At 40.0% G+C, this 17,534-nt stretch overlaps 1 protein-coding gene across 6 annotated transcripts in view; it reads right to left on the bottom strand.

Annotated features, from left to right (window-relative positions):
- The window catches only part of LOC129044459 (olfactory receptor 1J4), a 50,994-nt gene that overhangs the window by 8,850 nt on the left and 24,610 nt on the right, over positions 1 to 17,534 (bottom strand). For 4 of the 6 annotated variants that reach the window (XM_063649913.1, XM_063649915.1, XM_063649914.1 and 1 more), the window contains 2 exons: positions 17,199 to 17,352; positions 2,170 to 2,262 (listed from right to left, as the gene is read on the bottom strand). In XM_063649913.1, coding sequence (XP_063505983.1) covers positions 2,170 to 2,262; positions 17,199 to 17,308 — 203 coding nt within the window. In that variant the 5' untranslated portion in view covers positions 17,309 to 17,352. Of the gene's footprint in view, positions 1 to 2,169; positions 2,346 to 17,198; positions 17,353 to 17,534 lie in introns of those variants that run through there. The other 2 variants (XM_054502380.2, XM_063649918.1) reach the window with 2 other exon arrangements.

Genomic DNA, 17,534 nt, shown 5'->3' with positions numbered 1-17,534 from the left:
TGGACCAGAAGGACTTGGAGACTCTGTCAACTCAGTATCATTGAAGTCCAACAGCATTCTAGGCAAAACCCAGGGAAGACGGTTAAAAGAATATTGGCCAGTAGCAGCTTTGCAAACTCAAAGTGGGCTGTAAGATAGTTTAGCTACAGGAACTGGATGCCCTGGGAAGGACACGCCAGACACTTGGTGCACTCGGAAGGGCAACTCCATTGTATGGCAAGTGGGCAGATGAATAGACAGAGTCAGTTACAGGATGCAGGGAGCTCAGATGCCAGATACAGGAAGCTATGAAAGCAAGCAGTATAGACAGCGTAGACTGTAAGGCAAAGACAAAGGTACCTGTGGTGGGTTTGGACAGATTGAAATACAATAGATCAGATGGAGGCACCTTGGACTAAAGTCTGACACATTACAGACAGAGAAATGACATGTATGTGGTCACAAGGGAATTTAAAGTAGGAGTGGTGAAAAACATCATTCTCACCGGAAAGCAAAGGACAAGTTATTACATCTCACACCTCTTACCACTAAGAAAAAAGCACAGCATTTGGTAGGCCTCTTCATATTTTGAAGACAGCACACATCACATTTGTAATACTCCTCTGACCAATTTATCAAATGACTAGATAAACTTCCAGCCTTAAGTAAGCTCCAGAACAAGATAAGATTCTGCAGCTGGTTCAGACAGTGGTACAAGGGACCATGCTAATTGGATCATCTGAATGGGCAGAACTCATGGTGGTAGAGGTATCCGTGGTAGATAGTGGCATTATATGGAGCCTCTGGTAAACTCCAATAGAAGAGTTGCAAAGCAGTGTTTCTGGAGCCAGGAACTGCTAGGGAGCTACTGGGCTTTAGCAGAGCAGAGTGCCTAACCATGGGACATCCAGTGACAGAACCTGAGAATTGTCAGGCACAAAAAGTTGTAAGGTCAGATAGACACAGCAGCAAATTTGGCATGGGGCCTTAGTAGGTCTGGAGAGCAAAAGTAAACTTCAGAAACAGGTAGCCTGGACCCCCAGATCATCTAACTAAGTTGTACTGAAGTCTATCCCTCAGCCCTTACCTATGGCCTCATGAGGATTTCCATACAACTAATTGAAAAAGAGAAAAAAAGTCCTGGGCTTGGTTCATAGACGGATTGGCCAGTTCAGACCTGATCAGCATGGCTCTAAACAACTGTGATCAAGGGAAATACTCCCTGCTCAAAAAGTTCTTGTGCAGTATACCTGGTCATATCTTGTGTAAATGGCCTGAGGTAAAGATATGCATGGATTCTTTGCTGTTGGTGAATGACTTAGTTGTTTGTCAGTGGCCTGGAGGGAGTAAGAGTGGAAGTTAAGAGATAGAGTATTTTTGAAAAATAAAGTGGATGAACCTATGAGACTAGACACAAAGTACATAGGTTTTTATATCTTATGTCAATGCCTACCAGAGAGCATCCACTTCAGAGAAGACACTGAACAAAAAGATTAATATAATTATTTATCCAGTGGTGGTTAACCACATTCTGTCCTTCACCAATGTGGTGTACAATGGATCCATCAGTAAAGTTCCTATGGCAGTGGAGGTAGAGGCTATGCATGAGTCCAACAGCATGGACTTCCTCTCACCATGGATGATCTAGCTACTGCCACTGCTGAATGTTTAACCTAATAGCAGCTCAGACAGATGCGGAGCCCTCAATATGTTGTTATTCTTCTGGGGGACCAAATGGTTACTGGGACAAGTTAATTACATTCAACACCTTTCAGACTTGAGTGCAATGATTCATTTTCACTGGGATTTTCAGATACTCTTGTTTTGGATTTTCCTTTCCCTCCACCATGCCTTAGCCACTACCACTATTCAAGATCTCATTTATCATTGTATCTCACATGACATCATCTCACATTGTGAAGGAGGTGGTACAATGCATATACAGCTATAAAGCTCTTTGCTCCTATCATATACCACATCACTTAAATTGATTTGATAGAATATTGGAATGTCCTCTTAAAAAATCAACTAACACAACCACCTGTAGATGATCTCCTGGAGGGTTGGAATGCTATTCTTCAAGATGCAATATGTTCTTTGAACCAATGACCATTATAAGGTATTAGGTCCTCCATAAGAAGAACGCATTTAGACGAGGAACTGAAAGGTGGAAGGAGTAGCCCCTCTTACCAAACTTCCTGATGACTGTCTTGGAGGCATTTATGCTTCTGGTATCTTGAACATTTTGCTCTGCTGAACTGGAATTCCAGATCCTGGATACTCCTACCAGGAAACACAGTAAAGATTCCACTAAGCCTAAAGATATGGTTACTGCTTAATCACTTGAATTCCTCCTGTTAGTAGACCTGCAGAAAAAAAAAAAGTACTATGTTGGCAGGTTACTTGACCCTAACTTATCATGAGAAGGTTCTGCTACATAATGAAGGCAGAGAAACATCTGGAATTTTGGGGATTCACTGGAACACTTTTTGGTGTTTTCATGCCCATTGGCTGCTCTTGCAGCAACCACAATCTTCCAAGGCCTCAGCATCCTCACAGATGAAGGTCTGCGTGATCCCTCCAGACAAGCATCCTGGAACAAGGTATGTGTTCTAATGAACAAAGTAAGGGGAATCTAGGATGGATGGTGGAGAAGTGAGATGGTGAATTTAAGTTGCAGCCTTAAGACCAACTGAAGCAGTATAAATTGCATTACACCCATCTAATTCTCTAGTGATTTTTTTTTTTTTAAAGAAAATTAGGTTGGCCACCATCTGGAAGAATCTGTAATAAGACATGAATGGATCTGAACAATGCAGGACGTGAATGTCACAGACTCTGAGAACTCCCCACTCATAACGGTTTACCTTACTGCTTCAGTGCATTCTGTCCAGAGCTTCAACTATCAGTATTTTTATTTCCTTTCTTAAGGGTTTTCTCTGGCCACTGGAGCCCAGTTTGTTTACACAGATAGCAAGCTAAAAGTGCTGGAGAATTTGTTCTGTCTATCCACCACTACCATATCCATCAGTCCTCAGTTACAAACAGACAGGAGTTGGTACATGAATCCCCCAGCTCACTCACCTGTAGGGTGGAAAAATCTGAGGTGTGTTGGAGTCTAGTGTTTTCTCAGTGGGATCAGCTTCAGTTACCAGGTGATAATTTTGTTGACCTCCTTTACTCCTCACTTTTCCCTGTCTTATTTTCCCACTCTCCTATTGCTGTTTCCTTTGATTCTCAAATAAACTACTTGCCCTTAATTCTTGGTTTAGAGTTGACTTCTGGAGCAATACAAACTAAACTTCTGTAACTTAATAATAATTTTTTATTATTGGTTACTTGTCAGGAAACAATGTCCTTACATTCTCTGAAACTCAGTAAACATTTTTAAGTGGATCTCTATGTGCCCAATACTAAAGTCTAAAAATTCAGGAATGAATGAAAAAAAAATCTTACTTTCTTTTCTCTCGGCATATATTAAGAAGGGCTAAGGCCTCACATAGCAGTAAGATATAAACTGTTTTATAGTAGGAATAAGCATGTGCTTGTTAGTTGAAGGTTATTTTGAGGAGAGGAACTGTTCCCTGAGGCTTCAGAAACTTGTCCATTGAGGGTTTTGTGCCTTGATTCTCAGGGTCCTATGTGAGGATGCTTAATGCCTGTGGTGTATGGTGATTGGGAGAAGATCAATCAACACAAAGACAAAGAAGACACAGCAGCAGTGTCTACAGGGCAGCTGCCTTCTTCCTCTTGAAGTCTGTCAACCTTGGACAAACTTTCTTCATGGACCATAGTCTTTCCTATGAAATTCAACAACGGTTCACAAAACTGTCCAATGTCTTTATTACTTATAAAAGAAATGCATGATTATATAAATGTTATGGCAGAAAAATATTTTTAAAATACATAAATGTCTCTAATCTCAACAGAAAAATACAGCTTTTATTAACATTTTGGAGAATGTGCAGGTTTTTAAAAAATAATAATCTGCCTTTTGCAAATAACTATAAACCTGCCTATATATAATTTTTCTTGTGTTCAAAAATTATGTTTTTCATAAACCTCATTTTAATGACTATGTAGTATTACTTCCAATGAATATGTATCATAGTTCCCTTAACCTTTCCCTTATTGATGGAAACGAGTCTGTAACTAATTCTTATCTCTTAAAATTATGCTATAATTAGACATCTTTCTGCATAAAGTTTTTTTCAGTATTGAGCAAAACTGTAGAAACTTTCAAAAGTCAAAGCCTATACCATCAATGATCAAACTTCACTGACTCCTATTTTGTTACAGATGGTGGCACCTAGATCACAGTTGACTTCTCCCCTACAAATTAGCTATCAACTTGAGTGCCTTCAACATTTGCTTAAGTGAACCATTCACCATCATAACAGCTTTAGTCTTTGACCTCATCTTCAATGACCTTGACCTCCCGTGCAGTTTAGTCATCTTTTCTCATGGCCATATCATGAAATCAGAAATTCCTTTACCTAAAAAATGTTAAATCTAGTGCCATAGCCACTTGGAAATAGCAAGATAGTACATAGAGATCAACTCTGTGCACTTTAATTCAAGAAGGAAAATGAGAATCCACCAGAATCATGAAGGACACCCCAGATCCCAGAGAGGGGAATGCCGGCAAATGGACCCTGTGACTGCATCCAGCTGCTAAAAGTGAGTAAAGCTCCAGTACGTGAGAGAGGCAGACAGCCTCCCTCTGTGACTCCCCTATCCACTGGAGATCTGAGCAACCCAGGCTGAGAGAGACAATTTCACTTCTCTCAAGCCCTGGAGTTAATTTGGGGAGAAGCTTGGAGACACCGTGAGGAAAACACACCAAAAAAACTGCAGACATTTTCCCAGACCCAGGACTGAGAGCCAGATGCCATTTTTAATCCAAGTGCATATAAAGTCAGCTATTCTTTGGCAGTGTGGCTGTGCAAGCATTTTAGTCTAAGGCCAGAAATTGGAGCACCTGCTCTGGAACACAGTAACAATCTCCATAGCCAGAACTATGGAAAGTGTTTCAGCAGCAGGTGCTATAATTGTGCTCCTATTGCAAGCCTGCAGTGGGAGGAGAGCTGCTATAGCTGCGGCTTCTCCTGGGCAGCAACACTTGCAGCCAAGGCCAGCCTGGTGCCCTGAAACTGATCTATGTGTGCCATTGATGGAAGCCCCACCCTGCTCCCCTGAGATTGTGGTGCAGCAGGGCCCTCTCTGCTCCACTTCCAGGCAGAAATCAAGGCATTTGGCATCCCTGTTTGTCCAGACTAGCAGCCTGAGCTGCCCAACCCTTCCTGGACACAGATCTTGGTGCAGCGAGGCTCTTCCCTTCTCCACAGCCAGGCAGATCTTCAGGCATTCAGAGCACCTGTTCACCTGGATCAGCAGCCTGACCCACCCTATTCTTCCTGTGCAGAGATCCTGGTGCAGGGAGACCCCACTGCTACATGCTCAGACAGATCTCCAGGCAGTCAGAGCACCTGCTTGCTTCATCCAGCAACCTGAGTAGCCTCCACCCCTCCTGTGCAGAGATCTTGGTGCAAAGGGGCTCTCTCTGATCCATGCCCAGGCAGATCTCCAGGCATTCAAAGCACCTGTTTGCCTGGTTCAGCAACCTGAGATGCCACATCCCTCCTGTGCAGAGATCTTGGTTTAGGGGGCTCCCCTCTGCTTCATGCCATGCAAATCTCCAGGGATCTGAGCCCTTACTCTCCTGGATTAAAAGCTTAGGCAGCCCCCTGTCCCCATGCAGAGAACTTGGAACTAAGGAGGTTTCCCTGCTCCACACCTAGACACACCTCTGGGATCCTGGTGGCCACTCACTGGATTCTCCATTGGCATTGGTTCTTATGCCTGCCATCAAGGGACCTGCAGGTAAACCTGCCCAGTCCAGCCCTGCCCTTCATGGCTCAACCCACAGGCCTGGGCAGGGAGCTCAGACTACTGTGCATTCCTCAAATCAGATCACTGCCTGAGGCAAGAGGGAGCTTCTGCCAGTAAACAAGGATTAAGTACAGACCCAACCTTGTTGGCTGAAGCCAGCTGTTACCTATAGTGCCTTCTATAGGCTTGTGGGATGAACTGCACAGCCCAATATAAAACTTGCCAAAAAGCAGCACATAGAGCTGTAGAAGCAATGCCAAAATACCCTACCCACCAGTATTCTCTACAGTTACACCCCATGGGGAGAGAAGAAAAGGGAAATAATAAATAATAACATTATAGGGAAAGAAAGAAGAAGAAAAAATCCTATCTGCACAAAAATAATCACAAAAATTAGAAGTGCCAGCATCTCCAGATGAAAAGGAACCAATGCAAGAATTCCGGCAACATGAAAAATCTGAATGTAGTGACACCACCAAAGGATTGCACTAGATCTCCAGCAGAGGTCCCTGGCCAAAATGGAATCTCAGAAATGACAGATAAAATATTCAAAGATGGATTTCAAAAAAGTTTAATGAGATTCAAGGAAAGGTTGAAAATCAACACAAAAAATCTTCTAAAGCTATCCAGGAAATGAAAGAAGAGATAAACCTCTTAGAAAGAAATCAGTCAGAGTTTCTGGAATTGAAAAACTCACTTAAGGAATTTCAAAACATAAGTGAAAGCTTTATCAATAGACTGGACCAAGCAGAATAAAGATTTTAGAGCTTGAAGATCAGCTTCTTGAACCAACCTAGTCTAATAAAAATGAAGAAAAAATAATTTTTAAAAATTTGTTTTAATGAGCAAAGTCCTTGGGATTATGTAAAGTGACCAAACCTATGGATTATTGGCATCCTTGAGGAAGGAGGAAAAAAACAAACAAACAACTTGGAAAATATATTTGAGGGAATAATTCAAGAAAACTTTTCTAATATTGCTAGAGAGGTATACATCAACCACAGAATATACATTCTTCTCATTTGCACATAGAACCTACTACAAAATTGACCACATGCTTGGCTGTAAAGCACATCTCAATAATTAAAAAAAAAAACCAAAATCATGCCAATCATATGCTCAGACGATCATGGAATAAAAATAGAAATTAATACCGAGAAGATTTCTCAAAGCCACACAATTACATGAGAGTTAAATTACTTCCTCCTGAATAACTTTTTGGTAAACAATGAAATCAAGGCAGAAATCAAAAAATTCTTTGAAATAAATGAAAATAGAGACACAACATACCAAAATCTCTGGAATGCCACAAACACTGCAGCAAAAGCAGTATTAAGAGGAAAGTTTATAGTGCTAAATGCCTACCTCAAAAAGTTAGAAAGACCTCAAATTAATGAGCTAACATCACACTTAGAGGAACCAGAAAAACAAGAACAAACTAACCCTAAAGATGGCAGAAGAAAACAAATAAGTAAAATCAGAGCAAAACTGAATGAAACTGAGACCCAAAAATGCATACAAATAATAAATGAAACCAAAAGTTGGTTCTTTGAAAGAATAAAAAATACCAATAGACCACTAGCTAGATTAACAAAAAAAAGAGAAGATCCAAATAAGCACAATAAAAAATGACAAAGGTGACATTACAACTAATCCCACATAAATACAAAAGATCCTCAGGGACTATTATGAATACCTCTACACACACAAACTAGAAAATCTAGAGGAAATAGATAAATTCCTGAAAATATGCAATCTCCCAAGATTGAATCAGGAAGAAATTGAAACACTGAATAGGCCAATATCAGGAGGAAGATGGTAGACAGGAGGCAGGACTAACTTGCAGCTCCCACTCTGATGGACAGAGAAGCACATGGAGACTCACATCCTGAAATTTTGTTCCAAGAACTATTGCAGGAACATACCAGGAAAGTCAAAAGAATCCACAGACCCTTTGAAGGAACTGGATCACTGCTGCAGGCTCCCTGAGATGACGAAAAACTGTGAGTCTGCTTGCTTTCTCAACAGGAAGACTTGTGGTCTGGGAAAGTTCTTAGCCCTGGTCACCTGCTGCTTGGAAATAGACTCAGTGCTGTCGGGGTGTAGAGAGGGGAAGGAGACACGGTGTGAGCACGACTGGCCTTTAGGATGCATGCTGCATGGGAGCAGGGTGAGTCTTTCTCACCTGCCAGCTTTCCTCCACTTCTCTGGTGACCTGTGTGAAAGGAAAATAAATCTTGTGGCCCCAAAATCACTAAGCTAAAGGGAAAAGTCAAGCTGGAAACTGCTTAAGGCAAACCTGCCTACCATTTTATTCAAAGTCACCCCTCTGCTCACTGAGATAAATGCATGCCTGATTGCCTCCTTTGGAGAGGCTAATAAGAAACAAAAAATGCAACCATTTGTCTCTTATCTACTATGACCTGGAAGCCCCCTCCCTGCTTTGAGTTGTCCCACCTTTCCAGACCAAACCAATGTTCATCTTACATATGTTAATTGATGTCTCATGTCTCCCTAAAATGTATAAAACCAAACTGTGCTCTGACCACCTTGGGCACGTGTCATCAGAACCACCTGAGGCTGTGTCTCAGGCACATGTCCTCAACCTTAGCAAAATAAATATTCTAAATTAACTGAGACCGTCTCAGATATTTGGGATTCATACCTGTATGACATAGCAAAAGCAGCCATAATCCCCCTGGGAATATAACTCCATTGGCCTAGGAACCACCTGCCGACCCCCACAGAAGCTGCAGCAAGCCCCACCCAAGGAGAGTCTAAGCTCAGACACGTCTATCCTGCCCCCACCTGGTGGTCTTTCTCTACCCACCCTGTAGCCGAAGACAAAGATCATAATCTCTTGGTAGCTCTATGGCCCTGCCCACCTGAGAAACCTGAATACTTAACTAGGTGTCTCTAGGGCAAGTTTGCATCCTCCCCATAGGACCGCAGCTGATGTGCTCTTGAAAGCACCAACTACTTGCTGGAGTTCAACCAACACAAACCAACACACTAAATAAAAACACAACCAAGGACCCTCACACAGTCAACTTCATTCCCTGCTACCTCCACCAGAGCAGGTGCTGGTACCCACATTGCAAGACTTGAAGACAGATCACATCACAGTACTCTTTGTAGATACTCCCCAGTACCATCCCAGGGCCTGGTAGCTCCACTGCATGGCTAAACCTAGAAGAGGAAAAACAATCACTACAGTTTGGCTTTCAGGAAGCCCCATTCCTAGGGGAAGGGGGAAAGCACCACATCAAGGGAGCACCTGGTAGGACAAAGGAATCTGAACAGCAGCCCTTGAATCCCAGATCTTCCTTCTGACATAGTCCACCCAAATGAGAAGGAACCAGAAAAAAATGCTGGTACTACAACAAAACAAGGTTCATTAACACCCCCAAAAGATCATACCAGCTCACCAGCAATGGATCCAAACCAAGATGAAATCTCTGAATTGCCAGAAAAAGAATTCAGGAGTTTGATTATTAAGCTAATCAAGGAGGCATCAGAGAAAGGTGAAGTGCAACTTAAAGAAATCAAAAACATGATACAGGATATGAAAGGAAAATTCTTCAGTGAAATAGATGGCATACATTTAAAAAAAAAGCTTCTGGAAATCAAGGACACACATAGAGAAATGCAAAATACACTGGAAAGTCTCAACAATAGAATCAAACAAGCAGAAGAAAGAACTTCAGGGCTCAAAGACAAGGCTTTTGAATTAACTCAATCTGTCTAAGACAAGGAAAAAATAATTTTTAAAAAATGAACAAAGCCTCTAAGAAGTTTGGGACTATATTAAATGTCCAAACCTAAGAATAATTGGTGTTCCCAAGGAAGAAGAGAAATCTAAAATTTTGGAAAACATATTTGAAGGAATAATCAAGGAAAATTTCCCCAGCCTTGGTAGAGATCTAGACATCCAAATATAAGAAGTTCAAAGAATACCTGGGACACTGATTGTAAAAAGATCATCACCTAGGCACATAGTCTTCAGGTTATATAAAGTCAACGTGAAGGAAAAAATCTTAAGAGCTATGAGGCAACAGCATCAGGTAACCTATAAAGGAAAACCTATCAGATTAACGGCAGATTTCTCAACAGAAACCCTACAAACTACAAGGAATTAGGGTCCTATTTTTAGCCTCCTTAAATAAAGCAATTATCAGCCAAGAATTTTGTATCCAGCAAAACTAGGCTTCATAAATGAAAGAAAGATACAATCTTTTCCAGGCAAACAAATGCTGAGTGAATTCACCACTACCAAGTCAGTACTACAAGATCTGTTAAAAGGAGCTCTAAATCTTGGAACAAATCCTTAAAATACACCAAAATAGAATCTCCTTAAAGGATAAATCTCACAGGACCTATGTAACAATAACACAATGAAAATAAAACAAAGTATTCAGCAACAAATAGCATGATGAATAGAATACTGCCTCATATCTCAATATTAACATTGAATGTAAATGGCCTAAATGCTCTACTTAAAAGATACAGAATGGCAGAGTGGATAAGAACTCACCAGCCAAGTTTCTGCTCTCTTCAGGAGACTCGCCTTGCACATAAGGACTCACATACACTTAAGGTAAAGGGGTGGAAAAGATATTCCATGCAAATGGACACCAAAAACAAGCAAGAATAGCTTTTCTTATATCAGACCAAACAAACTTTAAAGAAACAGCAGTTTAAAAAGACAAAGAGGGACATTATATAATGATAAAGGGACTAGTCCAACAAGAAAATATCACAATTTTAAATGTATATGTACCTAACACTGGAGCTCCCAAGTTTATAAAACAATTACTACTAGACTTAAGGAATGACATAGATGGCAACACAACAATAGTGGGGCACTTTAACACTCCACTGACAGCACTAGACAGGTTATCAAGACAGAAAGTCAACAAAGAAACAATAGACTTAAACTATACCACAAAACAAATTGACTTAACAGATATTTATAGAACATTCTACCCAACAACTTCAGGATATACACTCTGTTCATCAGCACATGGAGCATTCTCCCAATAGACCATACGATAGGCCACAAAACAAGTCTCAGTAAATTTAAGAAAATCGAAATTATAGCAAGTACTCTCTCAGACCACAGTGGAATAAAATTGGAAATCAACTCCAAAAGGAAACCTTAAAATCATGCAAATACATGGAAATTAAATAACCTGTTCCTGAATGATTGTTGTGTCAACAATGACATTTTAAAAATTCTTTGAACTGAATAATAGTGACGTGATCTATCAAAACCTCTGGGATACAGCAAAAGCAGTGCTAAGAGGAGAGTTCATAGCATTAAATGCCTACATCAAAAACTCTGAAAGAGCACAAATAGACAATCTAAGATCACACCTCATGGAACTGGAGAAACAAGAACAATCCAAACCCACATTCAGCAGAATAAAAGAAATAACGAAGATCAAAGCAGAACTAAATGAAACAAACAAAAAACAATACAAAAGATAAATAAAACAAAATGCTGGTTATTTGAAAAGATAAATAAAACTAATAGACCATTAGTGAGATTAACCAAGAAAAGAAGAGAGAAGATCCAAATAAGCTCAATTAGAAATGAAATGGGAGCTATTACCACTGATACCACAGCAATACAAAAGATCATTCAAGGATACTATGAAAACCATTATGCTCATTTACTAGAAAACATAGAAGATGAACAAATTCCTGGAAATATACAACCCTCCTAGGTTAAACCAGATATAGAGTCTCTGAATAGACCAATAACAAGTAGCGAGATTGAAATGGTAATTTTTAAAAATGCCAACAAAGAAAAGTCCAAAACCAAATGGATTCACAGCTGAACTCTATCAGACATTCAAAGAAGAACTGGTGCCAATCCTATTGACACTATTCCAAAAAGTAGAGAAAGAGGGAATCCTTCCTAACACATTCTGTGAAGCCAGTATCACCCTAATACCAAAACCAGGGAAAGATAACAAAAAAAGAAAACTACAGGCCAATATCCCTGATGAACATAGATGCAAAAATCTTCAACAAAATACTAGTGAACCAAAACCAACAGCATATCAAAAGGATAATCCACCATGATCAAGTGGGTTTCGTACCAGGATGCAGGGATGATTTAACATACGTAAGTCAATAAATGTAATACATCACTTAGACAGAATTTAAAACAAAACTCACATGATCATTTCAATAGACACAGGAAAAGCATTTGACAAAATCCAGCATCCTTTTATGATTAAAACCTTCAGCAAAATTGGTGTACAAGGGACATATTTTAAGGTAATAAAAGCCATCTACAACAAGCCCACAGCTAACATTATACTGAAGGGGGAAAAGTTGAAAGCATTCCCCCTGAGAACTGGAACAAAACAAGCATGCCCACTTTCATCACTTCTATTCAACATAGTACTAGAAGTCCTAGCCAGAGCAATCAGACAAGAGAAAGAAATAGTAAAATCAGTAAAGAGGAACAAAGTCAAAAACAATAAATGTCAGTGAGGCTGCGGAGAAAAGGGAATGTTTATACACTGTTAGTGGAAATGTAAATTAGTTCAGCCATTGTGGAAAGCACTTTGTAGATTTCTCAAGGAACTCAAAACAGAACTACCATTTGACCCAGAAATCCTATTACTGGGTATATATCCAAAGGAAAACAAGTTGTTCTACCAAAAAGACAAATATACTTGCATATTCATCACAGTACTATTCATGATAGCAAAGACATGGAATCAACCCAGGTATTCATCAATGGTGGACTAAATAAAAAAATGTGGTACATATATACCATGGAATACTATGAAGCCATAAAAAGAATGAAATCATGTCCTTTGCAGGAACATGAATGCAGCTGGAGGTCATTATCCTAAGTGAACTAACTCAGGAAAAGAAAACCAAACACTACATGTTCTCACTTATAAGTGAGAGCTAAACATTGGGTAGTCAAGGACTTATGTGGCAATAATGGACACTGGGAACTATTGGAGAAGGGAGGGAGGGAGGAGGCAACAGTTGAAAAACTGTTAGGTACTATGCTCAGTACCTGGGTGATGGGATCATTCATACCCCAAATCTCAGCATTATGCAATATGCCCAGATAACAAATTTGCACATGTACCCCCTGAATCTAAAATAAAAGTTAAAAAAGAAAAAATGTTAAATCTAAACATTCAATTCTTTTTTCTCTCTCTTTTATCCTACCCATTATATAGGATATTTAGCCTCATAAATCTATCCAGTCTCTGATCCTGTTCACTTTTCCCCAAAATTTGTTTTTCCTTCACTCTTACCTCTTCAGGATGAACTGCAAGGTTTATAGCTCTCTTACCAATTTGCCTGTCTTTACCACAAGGTCCTTCCTTTCCACTCTTCCACCAAAGCTTCAATGTTGAATCAATCTAACCATCCACCATGTGCACATCCTGTTTATTATTCAATCCACTGTAATCTAGATTCCATTCCCACCTTTTATTCGCATTGCTCCTAGTCATGCCACTGAAATCCTCATTATTACTAAATCCAGTGAATGGTTTCAGCACTTAACCTTGGCTCTACATTTTTATATTCTCCTTCTCCATCTCTGGTTGTTATTTGATGTCTTTTGGGGACTTTACTTCTCCGCTACTATCTTAATTGTCAATGTTCCCTATGGTCTGTCCTCAGCAACTATTCCCTTCCCTTTCCTTGCTTTTCTCCCTTCTCCTTTCCTCTCCTCTCCTCCCTTTCTCTCCCCTCCTTCTTTTTCCTCAGCTTTTACTAACCTCATTTGTTTTTAGGCAGTCTCATCCTCCTCTATGTTGACAGTCTATGAATTTCTGTCTCTATCCAAAATATATCCACCTGCCTACTAAATTTGTCTCATGGATGACCTATAGGTGCCTCATACTCTATGCAATAAAACTTCTCAAATCTTTTTCTTCTTCTATATTGCCTTCAGTGAATAGCACAACCATACCCTCAGCTGTCCAAGCCATAAATTTAGAGAGGTTTTCAACTCCTTTGTTCTCCTTATTTTCTACATCTTTATCAAAATCAACTCACATCAAAATTACTATATCCATTAGATTCTGACTATGGAGACTTAAATCAATATAGTTCTCTCTAACATCATGGTCACTCTCTTATACAGACTTTCATAATCTCTTACCTAAATGACTGTCATCTCTCCTAATGAGTTTCTTTGCTTCTGGTGTTGCATTCCACTACCCCATGCCTGCTCTGCCAACATGTCCTCCGCCCACTGCAAACACATGCTCATTATCCACTTCTGAACTATACCAACTGTGTTTGGTACGATTGTCAATCTGCTGATCAAGTCCTTCTATGGCTCTTTCTTTCCTTTTAAGTAACATGCAAATTCTTCAATATGGCTTCTAAGGTCCTGCATGATTTATTCCTTCTAGTTTCTCTGGACTCATCCTGAACCTCTTCCCCTGTTCAAGCATACATTTCAGCCATTCTAATTTTTCTGATAATTGTTTCCTAAATTTGCCATCCTTTCTCTTCTCTAGGTCTTTTCCTATTCCTCTGTTTCTCTCCCTTTCACTTGCTCTGCCTCTATGTTGTTGACATCACCTTCTACTTGCTTTGATTTTCTTGAGTTTTTGCTTACTTGTAACTTTCTACAAGCCTACCTTGATGTTCTGTGTGGGAAACGCATGAGGGGAGAAGAAAAGACATACACACAATATCTTTAAGGGTAAACAAGCTTTATCCCATGTAAATGGCAATGCAGATATAACAAGCCAATGATATAATAAGCAAATTGATATAATAAGCAAGTTGCGATGGGAAGGGGATAATGGAAAAGAGATATATATATTTACACTCACCATCCCACATTGGATGGGGAGATGCATTTGGGGATGGCCATTAATTCCATTCACCATCTGGGATAATATTCCCTCCCCAGTAATCTAGATGCTTACAAATATCACTGGTTATGAATGCGTCAGACTCCCTGATGATGGTACCCTATCACAGTATTCTCCCCTGCCACCAGTACAATCCTGCTTCAGCAACAAATTAAAATATTAAGCTTACATGTAGAAAAAGCTCTTAATGATAGTAGCACTGGACTTATGTTGTTATCAGATGAATTTGCTCAGCCGTGCACTGTTGTATTGCAAAATCAAGAGGCATTAGATATGCTTACCGCAGCCCAAGGAGGGGTTTGTGCCTTACTGCATACTAAATGTTATGTGTCTATTCCTGACAATCCTCACAATATTACTCTCCTTGCAAAGCTATCGTGGGTGTGGTTTTTATTAATTGTGTTTTTAATTCTCCTGTGCTTACCATGTATCTGTAATCTATCAATTGTGCCTTCCCCATGTATCTGTAAGGGTATTTTCCTACAATTGAGTATCAAATTGAGGCCCAATGTGGAGAAAAAGTTAAATATTAATTTGAACTCAATTGAACGTGGACACAAACAATGGTCACCAAGTCCCGGGACAGGTTGTGTGAGCCCCTTGAGGCATTCATCCAGCACTGTTTCGGAGAAATCTCTATTTCAATCCATTCCTATACATTAGTTATTGAAAAACAATAGATAATTGCAAAAACAAGTTATCTTTTTGTGTTCCTTGAGCCCAGTCGCAAAGGGCCCTCGTCACTGGGCCTCATGCAAAACAACTTCTTACAAAAAGAGCTAGGGTCCCAGACCACGCCAAAGCTTCATGAGACCTCTCCTTGTCTGTGCACGGCCAAGTGGCCGACTCTGGAGCCCAGGCTGTTTCTTCCCAGTCTGGTGGTGAATCCTCCACAGTCTGGTGAGTGTAAATATATATATATTTATATATGGAATAAAGGTATGGTGTGTGTGTCTTTTCTTCTCCCCTCATGAGTTTCCCACACAGAACACTTGCTTAATGCCTTTAATTTGGGTTTGATGCCCTGCTTTGTGCTCCCACAGCACTCGGCTCTTACCTTCATTACAGTGTCTGATGTGTACGGTTTTGTCGATCTCATTCAATGGATTGGGAGCTCTTTGGGGATAGAAAATTGTGTTTTCCCATGGACACGGAGAGGGGAACAACACACACCAGGGCCTGTCAATAGGTTGGGGGGTTAGGAGAAAGATAGCATCAAGAGAAATACCTAATGTAGATGATGGGTTAATGGGTGCAGCAAACCACCATGACATGTGGATACCTATATAACAAACCTGCACGTTCTGCACATGTACCCCAGAACTTAGAGTATAATAATAAATTTTAAAAAAAGAAAATTGTGTTTTCTTTACAGTGCCTCACAAAATTCTTGCCACATCATACTAAACAATATTCTTCTGAATGAGTAAATGAATGCACAAATTATTGAAAGAAATAATGAAAAAAGCAATCTCCTCCACTTAATTCTCCATCTCTTTTATATTTTTGCCAATCTGAATGTAGTAGGTTTCTGAAGATTCTCACACTCATTTTTATGGTCAAAGAATACTTTTTGAGCCCTGAGTCTGTTCCAACTATTATTATGTGTCATCACTAACCAAAAATAAATCCTGCATGTATTCAGGTGTTTCCCATGAGGAAAATAAATCTCTAGTCCTTGAAAAGTGTTCTTATTCCTCAGGGACTAGTAACACCTCTCCTCCCAGGTCCAAATTGAATGTGGGAAGGAGGAAGTCTGTATAGGCCAGAAGCGGTGGCTCACACCTATAATCCAGGCACTTTGGGAGGCTGAGGTGGGCAGATCACCTGAGCTCAGGAGTTTGAGACCACCCTGGGCAACATGGCAAAACCCCATTTCTACTAAAAATAGAAAAAATTAGCTGGACTTGGTGGCACACACCTGTAATCCCAGTTACTTGGGAGGCTGAGGCATGAGAATCACTTGAACCCGGGGGGCAGAGATTGCGGTGAGCTGAGATCATGCCACTGCACTCCAGCCTGGGCAACAGAACTGTCTCAAAACAAAAATAAAACAAAAACAAAACAAACAAACAAAAAACCCAAAATAATTATTTAAAATATAGAGCTCACTAATATAAGGGAGGCAACATGAAAGAAAGCCTAGAATGAAACCAGGCTTTAGGTTTGAAGTTAACGTGTTTATGTTTGAATACTCGTTTAACCATTTACTTTTGAGACATTGTCAAACTCAATAAATGGGAAAAATACTATCTACATCAAATATTATTGTGATGGTTAAAAAATCTTATAGATGTGAAAATTCTTTATAAATAAAAAAATCTGTACATAATAAAAGTTCTTATTTATATTCCCATAGGAGTTGACTGTCTTTGGTGTCTGGCAAAGGCACATCTCGACTGGGAATATTAAGGGAAATACAGTAATTAGCCCCTAACTGTCTCTCACCACAGACTTCCGGCACCAGTCCCCTGGGTTCCCAACCAGGCAGGTAAAGGGAGATACTCTTGCTGTAGCCTTGTGGCTGGTGAAAAACAAAGAATGTGCCTCTTCTCCATTCAGGGTTGAGCTCATGACTTTTCTCACTGTTCCCGTTCTAAGACTTTTGGAGAGAAAATGAATAATTAGTTCATACCAAGGAGCTGACAATATTTGAATTTATCACTGAACTAGGTAAGACCAATGCTTACAGACTCCACTAAGCAGTTTGTGTGTGTGTGTGTGTGCGCACGCATGTGTGTTAATCATCTCCTCCAAAATCTTGCAGATGAGTACACATGTGCC

Source organism: Pongo pygmaeus, chromosome 13, assembly GCF_028885625.2.
Source record: "Pongo pygmaeus isolate AG05252 chromosome 13, NHGRI_mPonPyg2-v2.0_pri, whole genome shotgun sequence".
NCBI lineage: Eukaryota > Metazoa > Chordata > Mammalia > Primates > Hominidae > Pongo > Pongo pygmaeus.
Note: the sequence above shows the minus strand (reverse complement) of the source record. Positions and strands in the feature narration are given on the sequence as shown.